Consider the following 15,894-nt stretch of genomic DNA (forward strand, 5'->3'; position numbering starts at 1 on the left):
CCTGCACCTAAATATAAATCCAAAATGAGCACCTGAATCTACTTCAGTCCAAGTAAAGCACTGGACATGTGGCAATAACACTTAGGAAACTCATTAATTGTTTTGTGTTCTACTTGTACCTCTGGTTGTCCTGAAAAGAAAACGCTTCATTGTGAGGCTAAATATACGGTCTGGATAGATGAATGAAAAGCCGACTTCTGATGGGGTCTCAGGACTGATAGGGTTAATTAAGTCACGTTCTTGTTGTCAGAAAGTTCCCGCGTTGTTTGCTCTTCCTGGTTACCTAGGTAGGGAACGAGATCTGGAATTCAAAGTAAACCCCGGTGAAATGAACGCTTCTCTACAATTTGTATCCTGACTATAATAACATACAGGTAATCTTTCCAATGTGAATCTACTTGTATATGGTAGCTCGCTACATATATTTATTTTCAATGCCTTCATCGTAGCTAGTGGTATTTTGCTTGCATTGCTCCAATTAGCGTAGCAGTTTGTGTCACGACAGAAGCAGTAACTAACAGTTAGCTGCTGTTGTAGCTATAACGTTATTTGTTTTAATTTTAACGTTAAGTAGCTTGTTATTTATGTTGCTTTTCAGTGTTAGGAAATGGCTGATGCAACTGTCTAGCTATTTAACTGCTGGATAAATTAGCTAATTGCTGTGATAATGATTTGCGAGACATAGCTAGTTGTTGCAGTTAGCAAATTAGCTAACGTTACCGTAGTAACATTAATCTTGACAGGGTTCGTGCAAAAGGTAACGGATAATTTATCTAACTACTACTGTTGAAGGCTGGCGTTTGTTAGCTTGCTTTCTTGCAGTTTCCAAACATTAGATACCTTTTTGGTTTTCCTTTCCAATGTAGCTCACTGTCTGATACACGAATGATGAGAGCTAACAAGCTTTCTAGCTACCGCACTAGCCCAATAATGGACTAACGGAGCCTAACGTTACCCAAGAACCTTAGCTACATATTCTGTTCAGAGGCAAATTGGCTCTGGCAGCTAAATACTAAATGTGAATCAATTCTCATTTACAATACGGTTCTAGGAACATAATGTCATCTACTTTCAAATCACATTAAAATAATTGTACAAATGCAAAATGTACTTATTGTACACCACGGGAGGTTGGTGGCACCTACATTTGGAAGGACCGGCTTGTGGCAATGGCTGGAGCGGAATTGGTGTAATGGTATTTAATACGTCAAACTCGTGTTTTACTCGATTCAATTTACTCTGTTACAGACATTATTATGAGCTGTCCTCCCCTCAGGGGCTTTAACGAAACATCTGGCTAACGTTAATGCGTTTGCCGGAAGATACTATCGCCAAGGCGCTAACACGGAACCCAAACCGGCTGCACGCGTGTGCCATCGTGCGCTATTGTGCATAAATGTATTTGGTCCCCCTACACCAAGCACGATCACGACATGCATGTTAAAATATCAAAACAAACTCTGAACTAATTACATTAATTTGGGGACAGGTCGAAAAGCATTAAACATGTATGGCAATTTAGCTAGTTAGCTTGCACTTGCTAGCTAATTTGTTCTATTTAGCTAGATTGTTGTTGCTAATTAATTTGTCCTGGAATATAAACATTGAGTTATTTTACTTGAAATGCACAAGGTCCTCTACTCCGACAATTAATCCACACATAAAATGGCCAACTGAATCGTTTCTAGTCATCTCTCCTCCTTCCAGGCTTTTTCATCTTTGAACTTATATGGTGATCGGCATCTCAACTTTCATAGTATTACCACAATGACCGGCAAAACAGTTCTTCTTTCAATCACCCACGTGGGTACCTGCCTCTATAAACCAATGAGGAGATGGGAGAGGCAGGACTTTCAGTGCGATCTGCATCAGAAGTAGAAAGGAGTTCTATTTTAGCCCTTGGCAGCGCAGACACTCGCGAGCAGTGTGGGTGCAATAATCGAATAACATGGATTTCTAAATGTATTTTGCGATGCTCGCGCATTTGACGTGTCTGGTCTGGTCAGCATGTTAAGGTAGCGTCTGAATTGGCTAGCTAACGCATTAACGTTAGTATCCATAGACTATTTAAACAACTCCACGATTTAAGCCGCTACTATTGTGAGCGCACTGGAGGTCCGACACCACATAAAATAAAGTTGAAAAAAAAGAGAGACTTATTGCAGCATCTAAAGAATAGCCTGCAATTGCACACAACATAGTTCTGTGTAATTGCAGTGGAAAGCTAAATAAATATGTAAACACTCGGTTGTAACTATTTTTCAATGTTTCATTAGGTTAGTCTGTTTCTCTCCACTGTAAGGCACATTTTTCTATAAATATGTTTGATATAGAAGTTAAAACCCTCTTCAAGTACTATTTTGCCACAGATGGAAAAAATAGCTAGATATTTAATTGGATGTATAAATGTGAAGCATCCGGTTGGTGTTTCCACTAACTATCAAATATGATCTTTTTAAAAAATATATTAAAACTTTATTTAACAAGGCAAGTCAGTTAAAGAACAAATTCTTATTTACAATGACGGCCTATCCTGGCCAAACCCGGACGACGCTGGGCCAATTGTGCGCCGCCCTATGGGACTCCTGATCATGGCCGGATGTGATTCATCCTGGATTCGAACTAGGTACTGCAGTGACGCCTCTTAGAACGCTGCGCCACTCGGGATGAGAGGAAGCCTTGTGGCCGGTAGTGGGAGGAGATAAGAGAGAGATGGATTTTTGGCCAACATTCTGCTCATTTTCTCATCATTTGAGCTCATTCAGTTTTCTGTTTCCAAAACTAGAATCTGTAACAAATAAAATGTTATTTGTCACATACACGTGTTTAGCAGATGTTATTGCGGCTGTAGCAAAATTCTTGTGGTTCTAGCTCTAACAGTGCAGTAATATCTAACAGTAATATCTAACAATTTCACAACAATAGACAAATCTAAAGGAATGGAATTAAGAATATATAAATATTGGGCTGAGCAGTGTCAGAGCGGCATCGATTTAGATACAGTAGAATAGTATAGAATACAGTATATACATATGAGATGAGTAATGCAAAATATGTAAACATTATTAAAGTGACTAGTGTTCCATTATTAAAGGGGGCAGTGATTCCAAGTCTATGTATATAGGTCAGCAGCCTCTATAATGTGCTAGTGATGGCTATTTAACATTCTGATGGCCTTGAGATAGAAGTTGTTTTTCAATCTCTCGGTCCCATCTTTGATGCACCTGTACTGGCCTTGCCATCTGCAATAAAACCATCATCATTGCATATTTTTGTGGTAACTTGTAGAGATAGAAGGGGTCAACTAAACATGTGAAAATGTTGACTAAATTCTCTTGTTATTCACTATGCTTTTCTGAAAGTCAAACATGTCCTTTTGCTGATGGAATACTACATTTTTAAAGAATATATACTTTTCCCCCCAAAAGTTATGAGTTCCAAAAGGCACCACCTAGTAAGAATTACCCAGCTAGATGTAGTTGCCAGCAATGCCAACCATATGGAGTAGGTAGCTAGAATTTGCTAGCTAGTTAGTGATTGAATCTGATTTTTTTTTAAATTGTAAATTCTGTGCTCACTGTATAGGCCTAATGATCAATTCTGCTTCTACTGTCTATTTGGTATTTTATTAGGATCCACATTAGCTGTTGCGAAAGCAGCAGCCACTCTTCCTGGGGTCCACACAAAACATAAAACATGACATAATACAGAACAATAATAAACAAGGACAGAACTACATGCATTTAAAAAATGCATGCAGGCTACATATCAATACATACACCCAAAATATCTAGGTCAAATAGGGGAGAGGCGTTGTGCCGTGAGATGTTGCTTTACCTGTTAAAAAAAAAAAAAAGTAAAACATTTTTTAAAACCAGATCTGCTGTTCATTTGAGCAATATGAGATGGGAGTTCCATGCAATACTGGCTCCATATAATACTGTACACTTTCTTGAATTTGTTCTGAATTTGGGGACTGTGTGTGTGGGGGGGCTTGTGGCATGTCTGGTGGGGTAAGTGTGTGTGTCAGAGCTGTGTGTAAGTTGACAATGCAAACCATTTAGAATTGAACACATTCATGTTTCTTATAAAAGGATGTGATGCAGTCAGTCTCTCCTCAACTCTTAGTCAAGAGTAACTGACATGCATAGTATTAATATTAGCCCTCTTATTACAATGAAGAGCAAGATGTGCCGCTCTGTCCTGGGCCAGCCTCAGCGTAACTAGGTCTTTCTTTGTAGCACTTGGACACATGGCTGGACAATAATCAAGATAAGACAAAACTAGAGCCTGTAGGACTTGCTTTTTGGAGTATGGTGTCAAAAAAGCAGAGCATCTCTTTATTATGGATAGACCTCTCCCCATCTTTACAACCATTGACTCTATATGTTTTGACCATGACAGTTTACAATGTAAGGTAACACCAAGTAATTGTCTCCTCAACTTGTTCAACAGCCACACACACCATTCGTTACCAGATTCAGCTGATTTCTAGAGCTTAGGGAATGATTTGTACCAAATACAATGCTCGTAGTTTTAGAGATGTTCAGGGCCAGTTTATTACTGACCACCCATTCCTAAATGTCTCTAATGTGATAAACTGCCCACTGGTATATCTGAAGGGATCTAGCTAGCCAGCTACGTAGCTGCCCAGCCCATATTCTCTATTTGATTTCCCCATTGACAGGTGCTGTGGTGTCAAAGTAGTAGATGGAGGTTAACAACATGCCATCGCCACAAGTCCTGCAACCGGTGCTTAAAATGAAAGTGGATGAGCTCTTCCTCAACTGGTTGAGTGAGCCAACGACCCAGACGATACTCAAAGACTACCTCGGCCTGATCAAGAGTGGACAGAGCATTGACCTGGGGCTTGGGGACACTAAGGACAAAAGGTCGATGACCTTCAATGAGAACAACAATGTGGCGTCCAAGAGAATTCTGACGGAGAGGTCTTCTGCACCCCTCGGTGCGCCTTCCAGCCCCCCCTCTACACACACACTACCCTCTGGGAGCAGTGGTAATGCCAGAGTTGTGGGACCCAATGGGAGGGCGCTACGGAGGTCTGTCAGCACTAAAAAGGTAAGGCTGCTGCTCATTAGACTCATTTATCTCAGTCCCAATTCATCATCCTAACCTCTACCCCTAGAAATGTATCTTTGATCTGACATCATTGGATGGGTGTAGCCAATATACAGTGCATTCGGGAAAGTATTCAGACTTATTTTTTCCACTTTTTCTTATTGTTGACAGACTTATTCTAAAATTGCTTTAAAAAATGCTCATCGATCTACACACTAACCCATAACGACAAAGCGAAAACAGGTTTTTAGAAATGTTTGAAAATGTATTAAAAATAAAAAAACATACCTTATTTATATAAGTATTCAGACCTTTTGCTATGAGTCTTTTTTAAATGTATATTTTTGGAGCGTTTCTGTCAATCTTAAGGACACGCACCTGATTATGCATAGAAGTAGGCCTAGACTACCTGGCCTGTGTGCAAATGTAGGCCTACAAATGTGCCCATCTGAGGATCTGATACTATTTCTGATTGCCTTAACTCACCATCACTGTGTAGCTTCTCAAAGTAATTTTTTTATTTGCCTCAAGCATCAAATAAACATCAATTTTACATCCATTATATTAACTACTCAATGTAGCCCATTTTGACAAATCTTTCCAGCTCAATCCTTTTTGATAAACACTCAGCATGAAAGGGGAAAAAAATGTCATGCTCTGATCTGGTGGAAATGTCATTAAATAGGCCTACCTGATTACTTCTTATCCCTTGTGCAAACAGCCTACAGCTGTGTCTGTCAGTCCAGAGCTCACTGGCACTGGAAACTCTGAGGGCCTAGAATATTTTATACAATATTGCAAGTTTGCTAGCAGGAGCTTTGGGCCAGACCAAGTTAATAGTTGATACAATGTTTCATGTTCGTTGCAGACAGACCGTGCATAGCCAATGTGATTTATAGGATATTTACTTTTTTTCATTATATTTTCTACCTGCGGGCTGCAATATTTTTAGTAGGCTATTTTTACATATTGTCAATAAAGTTACAAATAAAAAAGTTATCAGTTTCATTTAGATAGAATTTTGATTAACCACGTAACATTGATTTTGCGATATGAAGACTTTATTATAAATGAAACTCTTCCAGGAAAAGGTGCATCTGAAATTCATAACTGGCATGCATATCAGCAGAAATGGGACGATAACTTGACAATCCAAATGGAAAAGTTTGCTGACCGCTGGTGCAGCCTATTACAGGCAACTTCAGGAGCTTAGCAGCATAATCACAGTAGGCCAGCAGCATCGGGAGGAGGGTCGGGAACAGGTTTTTGTTCTTCTGGTGAGGCTGTTGATCTCTACTGGCTCTCTCTAGTAATTTGTGTCTTCATTTTTAATTGCAGTGCTTAAAACATCAGACAAGATAAATAGCCTACATATAGTTTATTTAATTCAAACATAGGGTGTGTCTACAGTGCCCCCTTTCCACATTTTGTTACGTTACAGCCTTATTCTAAAATGGATTCAATAAAACAATTTCCTCAGCAATCTACACACACTATCCCATAATGACAAAGCGAAAACAGGTTTTGTTTTTAGAAATGTTTGCAAATCTATTTTTTTTAAAAACAAGTATTTACATAAGTATTCAGACCCTTTGCTACATGTATGAGACTTGAAATTGAGCTCAGGTGCATCCTGTTTCCATTGATCATCCTTGAGATGTTTCTGCAACTTGATTGGAGTCCACCTGTGGTAAATTCAATTGATTGGATGTGATTTGGAAAGGCACACACCTGTCTATATAAGGTCCCACAGTTGACAGTCCATGTCAGAGCAAAAACCAAGCCATGAGGTTGAAGGAATTGTCCATAGAGATCAGAGACCGGATTGTGTGCAGGAAAAGATCTAGGGAAGGGTACAAAAAAATTCCGCAGCATTTGAAGGTCCCCAAGAACACAGTGGCCTCAATCATTCTTAAATGGAATAAGTTTGGAACCACCTAGACTCTTCCTAGAGCTGGCCGCCCAGCCAAACTGCGTAGTCTGGAGAGAAGGGCCTTGGTCGGGAGAAGGGCCTTGGTCAGGGACCAAGAACCAGATGGTCACTAACAGAGCTGTAGAGAACCTTCCAGTCTGGTGTGTTAGCTAGGTCTGGGACAAAAGTGTGACACCAATCTAACACTAAACTAACACTAGTTTCTAAATATTTAAAACTAGCCAACCTTTTCATATCATAGACCATGGCTCTCCAACTCTGTTCCTGGAGAGCTACCGTCCTGTAGGCTTTCCCTCCAACCGTAATCTAGCGCACCCGACTCAAATAATTAGCTGGTTGAATCAGGTTAGTTACAACTGGGGTTGGATTGCAAATCAGAGGTTAGCTCTCCAGGTACAGGGTTTGAGAGTATGGTTACATGCACACAACAATGCAATTTATTGTGGATAGTCAGATTTAGTAGAATAGTTTGATTAAAATGTTTACGTGCTTTGCAAGAACGATTTCCCTAATAATCCTGTTAACATGGACACATCTGAAATCAGGCTACCTGTTGCCACTCTGATAAAAATTGGCAATCAAAATGACCGTTCTACCACAGCGGCCATGTTATTTTTCTGAAGCATATTTGATTCTGAGTTCAGACGTAAAATGTGTGTATGAAGTACTTCTAGACGCATACATTGTTCCGAACTCACTTCACTCACACTAAAGAGAGCGGCTCGCTCGGCTGGTGCTAGCACATGCGCTGATCAAATACACAGCTGTTACGCCGATGTCAGGTGTTTACATGTCCTAATATCTCTAAAGATTATGCAGAACCAGGTCTTTTAATCGGCGTGTGCTTACTTAGATTTTGACCTTTTACTTCGATTTAAGATGAGCAGTGTAAGGTGTTTATGCAATAGTCTATAGTCTGCCAACTGTCATAATCAGTTTTAATATTGAATTATTACTGTGCATACTCATTGATAGTCAGTTCTTGCATCCATAGCTAAGCTGCGGTTACATTTCTCAAGCCCCATCCTTCAGCTGTTTACCAAAACAAGTGGCGGTGTGGCCGCTTTGTTGTTTTTGTAATCCCAGTTTGCTGTTTTAAAAAGTGTTAGGCCTAGTTAGTTTGTCTGTTTTATGATACTAAGAGCTATCCTATCAGCAAAGTCCCACATTCCATGATGGTTTGTGAAGCAGTCCCAAATCCTTTCTTGGGGCCTGGACTAGTGGTCGACCGATTAATCGGAATGGCTGATTAATTAGGGCCGATTTCATGTTTTCATAACAATGGGAAATCTGTATTTTTGGACGCCGAATTTGCATTTTATTTAAATTTTTTAAAATAGTAATTTTGCTTGCCTGTTACGCGAATGCAGTAAGAAGCCAAGGTAAGTTGCTAGCTAGCATTAAACATATCTTATAAAAAACAATCAATCGATTATAATCACTAGTTATAACTACACATGGTTGATGATATTACTAGTTTATCTAGCGTGTCCTGCGTTGCATATAATCGATGCGGTGCGCATTCGCGAAAAAGGACTGTCGTTGCTCCAACGTGTACCTAACCATAAACACCAATGCCTTTCTTAAAATCAATACACAGAAGTATATATTGTTAAACCTGCATATTTAGCTAAAAGAAAGGTTAGCAGGCAATATTAACCAGGTGAAATTGTGTCACTTCTCTTGCGTTCATTGCACGCAGAGTCAGGGTATATGCAACAGTTTGGGCCGCCTGGCTCATTGTGAACTAATTTGTCAGAATGTTACGTAATTATGACATAACATTGAAGGTTGTGCAATGTAACAGCAATATTTAGACTTAGGGATGCCATCCGTTAGATAAAATACGGAACGGTTCCGTATTTCACTGAAAGAATAAACGTTTTGATTTCGAAATGATAGTTTCCGGATTCTGCCTTATTAATGACCTAAGGCTCGTATTTCTGTGTGTTATGGTATAATTAAGTCTATGATTTGATACAGCAGTCTGACTATGCGATGGTAGGCACCAGCAGGCTCGTAAGCATTCATTCAAACAGCACTTTCGTGCGTTTTGCCAGCAGCTCTTCGCAATGCTTCAAGCTGTTTATGACTTCAAGCCTATCAACTCCCGAGATTAGGCTGGTGTAACTGATGTGAAATGGCTAGCTAGTTAGCGGGGTGCGCGCTAATAGCGTTTCAAACGTCACTCGCTCTGAGACTTGGAGTAGTTGTTCCCCTTGCCCTGCATGGGTAACGCTGCTTCGAGGGTGGCTGTTGTCGATGTGTTCCTGGTTCGAGCCCAGGTAGCGGCGAGGAGAGGGATGGAAGCTATACTGTTACACTGGCAATACTATAGTGCCTATAAGAACATCCAATAGTCAAAGGTATATGAAATACCAATCTTATAGAGAGAAATAGTCCTATAATTTCTATAATAACTAAGACTCATGTTAAAAGGAACCACCAGCTTTCATATGTTCTCATGGTCTGAGCAAGGAACTTAAACGTTAGCTTTCTTACATGGCACATATTGCACTTTTACTTTCTTCTCCAACACTTTGTTTTTGCATTATTTAAACCAAATTGAACATATTTCATTATTTATTTGAGGCTAAATTGATTTTTATTGACGTATTATATTAAGTTAAAATAAGTGTTCATTCAGTATTGTTGTAATTGTCATTATTACAAATACATCAAAAAAATTGGCCGATTTTAATCGGTATCGGTCTTTTTTGGTCCTTCAATAATCGATGTCGGCGTTGAAAAATCATAATCGGTCGACCTCTAGTCTGGACAGTGACTTAAAAACAAATGCACAAGTCTGTATGTCTCGTTCATTCAGATAATCACAAGCATGGCATGGTTCTCAAAGCTAAAGAGTGGGTGCAGTCAAAGCAAAACCAATATTTTCTTAGTATTCAACAAGGGACAGTTTAAATGGCCTAGAGTCTCTAGCCACAACAGTAATTAGCAGAAATTAGAGAAAAGCAACAGAACCATTCAGCCTCCGTATCTGTGGATTTCAGTCAGATAATGGTCTTTTCTCAAGGGAGACATCTGTTGGTAATGAATTGCTTGTCATAGGCTCTCCCTCTCTGTGTCTGCTATGGCTCGGATGATACCAATATCGCGATACTCATTAGTATTGTGGCAAGGAAACAAAACACGAAGCGGATTAACTTCTTTCGGAAAACAGCCCTAATGTTGGAAACACACATTATGTTGTCATTGAGTCACATTTATTTATTTTCCAAGCTATAGCACACTATTTTACAGCAGATTTTTAAAGAACCAAAGAGTTTGGTCTGCTTTGTGTTTTCATTTTTGCCATGGAAAAAGTATTGCTGTGAAACGTCAAGAGGTTTGACTGATGTGAAAAGGTGATTTCCACGTCCGTTCTCTTCCCCCCCAAGCTCTTCACTGGTCCCCGGCCCCATTCCCTCCAAGTAGCAACTGTTTTGTACAGTCTGTATTTTGTGGCCTGACGTCAGAGGCATGTGCCCACAATGTCACTTCGTATTAAAGTGATTGCTATCGGGTATCAAGTAATGCTCTATTTTAAGCAAGCCACAGGAATTCCAGAATACAAATGCATTCTTCAAAGGATTAGTTAAAAATGCAATTAACGTCATACTGATGCTGCTCAGAACAGCTGGTTCAACTTTCACACAAGACACTGATATAGATAGCCTTGGTTTCCCTTGTGCTTGCATTAACTACTCAGAACTGAGCCTGGGTGTGCAGGCAAGAGTGGCAGCAGATTTGTCCTCTGTGTAATTTCAGTGAAGAGTAACTCTACACAGATGCTGTTAATTGTCTGAGGAAATGGCGGTCGATCATTCTTTAGATATTCTGCTGAGGAGAGTGAGATTCAGAGAAGGCAAGATATCTACTAGACCTGAGGTCTCAATGATTTGACGTGATCAGTGTTCGCCTTCTTTTAATGGGCTGTCGAGGCTACATTCGAACAATCCATATTCAGTTTCTACAAACACTTGAGTGGTCAATGAACCTGTTTTACTGTGACCCTTCTGAAGCCTTTGGAGCTTGCTCCTGCTCGCTTTCTCGTGAAGTCGGCCACACGTAGGCTAGAACAATTCTAGCCAGCACCCAGCCTCAAGTGGCAACCCAAAAGGAATCAGCCACTACCCATCAATGGGTCCCAACCAAGCATTTTGGAAACAATTCTGACAAGGCTAGGATAATGTCTCAGTTTAAGTGTAAGACATTCAGTTTTATTTTCAGGATTCCTAAACATTAGCTGTATCTTGGAAATTGGATTTCGGGGTCTTTTTAAAAATATGCTGCTGTGCATTAACCATGACGTTTTTCCTGGCAAAGGGGGACCTAAGGCTCGTATTTCTGTGTGTTATGTTATAATTAAGTCTATGATTTGATAGAGCAGTGTGACTGAGCGATGGTAGGCACCAGCAGGCTCGTAAGCATTCATTCAAACAGCACTTTCGTGCGTTTCGCCAGCAGCTCTTCGCAATGCTTCAAGCATTGCACTGTTTATGACTTCAAGCCTATCAACTCCCGAGATTAGGCTGGTGTAACCGATGTGAAATGGACACAGCTGTCTAAGGCACTGCACCTCAGTGCAAGAAGTGTCACTACAGTCCCTGGTTCGAATCCAGGCTGCATCATATCCGGACGTAATTGGTAGTCCCATAGGGCGGAGCACAATTGGCCCAGCGTCGTCCGGGTTTGGCCGGGGTAGGCCGTCATTGTAAATAAGAATTTGATCTTAACTGGCTTGCCTGGTTAAATAAAGGTTACACACGCACATACACACCACACTAACCAAAAAGTTATTTTGTTGCCATTTACGTATGTCCCCATTACCAGTAAAACATAATCAAAACCTATTTCTTTCACTTAGTTGCTGTGCTGTTTCATTCATTTGTTCAGTCGTTTCATTCTCAACCAGGATTTCATCACACATGTCAAGCAGTGAAGTTTCAGCTCGTTGTGCGTGGCCTGTCTTCCTCGGTACGCACTGTCACTGTGTCCGTTTCCATCAAATCCTGTTTCTTGCCTGCATCGAAGTAGCGGTCCTTGTAGATAGCATCGAGCATGGTGGCGACACAGTAAAGGCTCAGCGAGAATGCCACCGAATCGCTTGTTCACAACCTTTTCGGCAGTTTTGTTGAGCAGGCGTTTAAATGTATCACGTCTGCTGCAGGCACAGTTGAGGAGCTTATTTCTCCAGTCAGTTGTTTGAATGGAGCTAGCTAGTGTGTTCATGTTTAAAACATGTTCTCAAATGCCATTGCAATGGCAGCAGCAGTATGACAACTAGCACATTCATGAGCGTGCAATACGACTTCTCAGTACGAAATCTTCAACGACCCACTGTGCTGTCAGACTCAGCATGCTCATGGGGCTGATATCGCTGGTCCAAATGTCAGTCGTGAAGCTAATAGCAGTGACTCATCTACTGTTAAACTCCGGTAGGGCAACATCTGAAAAATAGCGCACTTGGTAGTAGAGGTCGACCAATTAATCGGAATGGCCGATTAATTAGGGCCGATTTCAAGTTTTCATAACAATCGGAAATCGATATTTTCGTACAGCGATTTGGCCGATTTTGGTATTATTATTATTATTATTTTTAAATATTTTTTAAATATTTTTTACACCTTTTCTTTAATCTTTATTTAACTAGGCAAGTCAGTTAAGAACACATTCTTATTTTCAATGACGGCCTAGGAACGGTGGGTTAACTGCCTCGTTCAGTGGCAGAACGACAGATTTTCACCTTGTCAGCTCGGGGGATACAATCTTGCAACCTTACAGTTAACTAGTCCAACGCTATAACGACCTGCCTCTCTCGTTGCACTCCACAAGGAGACTGCCTTTTTCGCGAATGCAGTAAGCCAAGGTAAGTTGCTAGCTAGCATTAAACTTATCTTTATAAAAACAATCTATCAATCAATCATAATCACTAGTTAACTACACATGGTTGATGATATTCCTAGATATTATCTAGTGTGTCCTGCGTTGCATATAATCTGACTGAGCATATAAGCATACAAGTATCTAAGTATCTAACTGAGCGGTGGTAGGCAGAAGCAGGCGCGTAAACATTCATTCAAACAGCACTTTCTTTGCGTTTTGCCAGCAGCTCTTCGTTGTGCATCAAGCATTGTGCGTCAAGCACTCCCGAGATGAGGCTGGTGTAACCGAAGTGAAATGGCTAGCTAGTTAGCGCGCGCTAATAGCGTTTCAAACGTCACTCGCTCTGAGCCTTGGAGTGGTTGTTTCCCTTGCTCTGCATGGTTAACGCTGCTTCAAGGGTGGCTGTTGTCGTTGTGTTCCTGGTTCGAGCCAAGGGAGGAGCGAGGAGAGGGACGGAAGCTATACTGTTACACTGGCAATACTAAAGTGCCTATAAGAACATCCAATAGTCACAGGTTAATGAAATACAAATGGTATAGAGGGAAATAGTCCTATAATTCCTATAATAACTACAACCTAAGACTTCTTACCTGGGAATATGGAAGACTCATGTTAAAAGGAACCACCAGCTTTCATATGTTCTCATGTTCTGAGCAAGGAACTTAAAAGTTAGCTTTCTTACATGGCACATATTGCACCTTTACTTTCTTCTCCAACACTTTGTTTTTGCATTATTTAAACCAAATTGAACATGTTTCATTATTTATTTGAGGCTAAATTGATTTTTATTGACGTATTATATTAAGTTAAAATAAGTGTTCATTCAGTATTGTTGTAATTGTCATTATTACAAATAAAAAATAAAAAAAATGTCTGATTTTAATCGGTATCGCCTTTTTTGGTCCTCCAATAATCGGTATCGGTGTTGAAAAATCATAATCGGTCGACCTCTAGTGTGTACCGGTGCTCGACCAGTCGGCGAAAGCCAACATCACCCACGACAGAAAACGGTTGATTGTCAAGGGCCATGAATTCCAATATCTTGACGTTAATGGATTTTGCCTTTGAGTTGTGTCTCTGAAATGTTCTTACTCTTTGAAACGAATGCTGGACTTGTTGACTGCTTGACCCTTACAGCAGACATTGTGGGCTAGGTTGGGAATGCTGTGTTGCACGTGTAGTGCAACATTTTACGTGGCGCCATTACGTAATGTACCTACGTTATATAGGTATGCACGTCAGCTTTACCTAGGTGTCTGGTTAGACTGTAAACTCTCCTTCCAGACTCACATTAAGCATCTCCAATCCAAAATGAGGTCTAGAATCGGCTTCTTATTTTGCAACAAAGCCTCCTTCAGTCATGCTGCAAACATAGGCCTTGAAATTACAATCCCAGATACACCTCCAATTGACTCGAATGATATCAATTAGCCTAACAGAAGCGTCTAAAGCCATGACATTATTTTCAGGAATTTTCCAAGCTATTGATATGCACAGTCAACTTAGTGTATGTAAACTTCTGACCCACTGGAATTGTGATACAGTGAAATAATCTGTCTAAACAATTGTTGGAAAAATGACTTGTCATGCACAAAGTAGATGTCCTAACCGACTTTCCAAAAATATAGTTTGTTAACAAGAAATTTGTGGAGTGGTTGAAACACTGAGGTTGGAGTCATTTAAAACTTGTTTATGTAAACTTCCAACTTCAACTGTGGGTCCTGGATTGCAGGAAGCTTGGCCCCAGTGATACACTGGGCCTTTCGCACTACCCCCTGTAGCGCCTTATTGTCAGATGCCGAACAGTTGCCATACCAGGCGGTAATGCAACAGTTGAAGTTGGATGCTCTCAAATGGTGCAGCTGTAGAACCTTTTGAGGATCTGGGGGCTAATGACAAATCTTTTCAGTCTCCTGAGGGGGAAAAGGTTTTGTCGTGCCCTCTTCACGACTGTCTTGGTATGTTTGGACCATGATTGTTCATTGGTGATGTGGACACCAAGGAACTTAACTCTCGACCTGCTCCACTACCTTAGGTCACCACCAAGTCACAGAAAAACACAGCCATTTTCCCAGCCAAAGAGAGGAGTCCCAAAAAGCAGAAATATTGATCAAATTAATCACTAACCTTTGATGATCATCAGATGACACTCATAGGACTTCATGTTACATAATACATGTATGTTTTGTTCAATAAAGTGCATATTTATATCCAAAAATCACATTTTACACCGGAGTGTTATGTTCAGTAGTTCCAAAACATGCAGTGATTTTGCAGAGAGCCACATCAATTTATAATAAACATTCATAACATTAATTTATAATAAATACTCATAATAAACATTGATAAAAGATACAACTATTAACATGGAACTTTAGGTAAACTTCTCCTTAATGCAACCGCTGTGTCAAATTTCCCCCCCAAAATTTGGAAAAAGCATACCATGCAATAATCTGAGTACGGTGCTGAGACCAAACAAGCCAAAAAGATATCCCCCATATTGTGCAGTCAACAGAAGTCAGAAATAACATTGTAAATATTCACTTACCTTTGATGATCTTCATCAGAATGCACTCAATGTTTGATTTGTTTGATAAAGTTCATAATTTATGTCCAAATAGCTCCCTTTGTTAGGGCGTTTGGTAAACAAATCCAAACGCGCGTGCAAGTCCAGCCGAAAGGTCGGATGAAAAGTCCAAAAAGTTATTTTACAGGTCGTAGGAACATGTCAAACAAAGTATAGAATCAATATTTAGAATGTTTTTATCATAAATCTTCAATAATGTTCTAACCCGGAGAATTCCTTTGTCTGTAGAAAAGCAATGGAACGCAAGCCAACTTTCACATGACCGCGCGTCATGAGCTCATGGCAATCTGTCAGACACCTGGCTCAATCCCCTCTCATTCGGCCCCACTTCACAGTAGAAGCATCAAACAAGGTTCTAAAGACTGACATCTAGTGGAAACCTTAGGAAGTGCAACATGACCAATATCCC

The 15,894-nt window shown here is 40.2% G+C and overlaps 1 protein-coding gene across 4 annotated transcripts in view; it reads left to right on the plus strand.

The window, feature by feature from the left end:
- Positions 1–256: 256 nt before the first annotated feature.
- The window catches only part of ppp2r3b (protein phosphatase 2, regulatory subunit B'', beta), a 55,775-nt gene continuing 40,137 nt past the window's right edge, over positions 257–15,894 (plus strand). The window contains exons 1-2 of one of the 4 annotated variants that reach the window (XM_024388665.2): positions 257–374; positions 4,688–5,079. In XM_024388665.2, coding sequence (XP_024244433.1) covers positions 4,711–5,079 — 369 coding nt within the window. In that variant the 5' untranslated portion in view covers positions 257–374; positions 4,688–4,710. The remainder of the gene's footprint in view (positions 375–4,687; positions 5,080–15,894) is intronic. The other 3 variants (XM_042306768.1, XM_024388663.2, XM_024388664.2) reach the window with 3 other exon arrangements.

Source organism: Oncorhynchus tshawytscha, linkage group LG26 (assembly GCF_018296145.1).
Source record: "Oncorhynchus tshawytscha isolate Ot180627B linkage group LG26, Otsh_v2.0, whole genome shotgun sequence".
Classification (NCBI taxonomy): domain Eukaryota; kingdom Metazoa; phylum Chordata; class Actinopteri; order Salmoniformes; family Salmonidae; genus Oncorhynchus; species Oncorhynchus tshawytscha.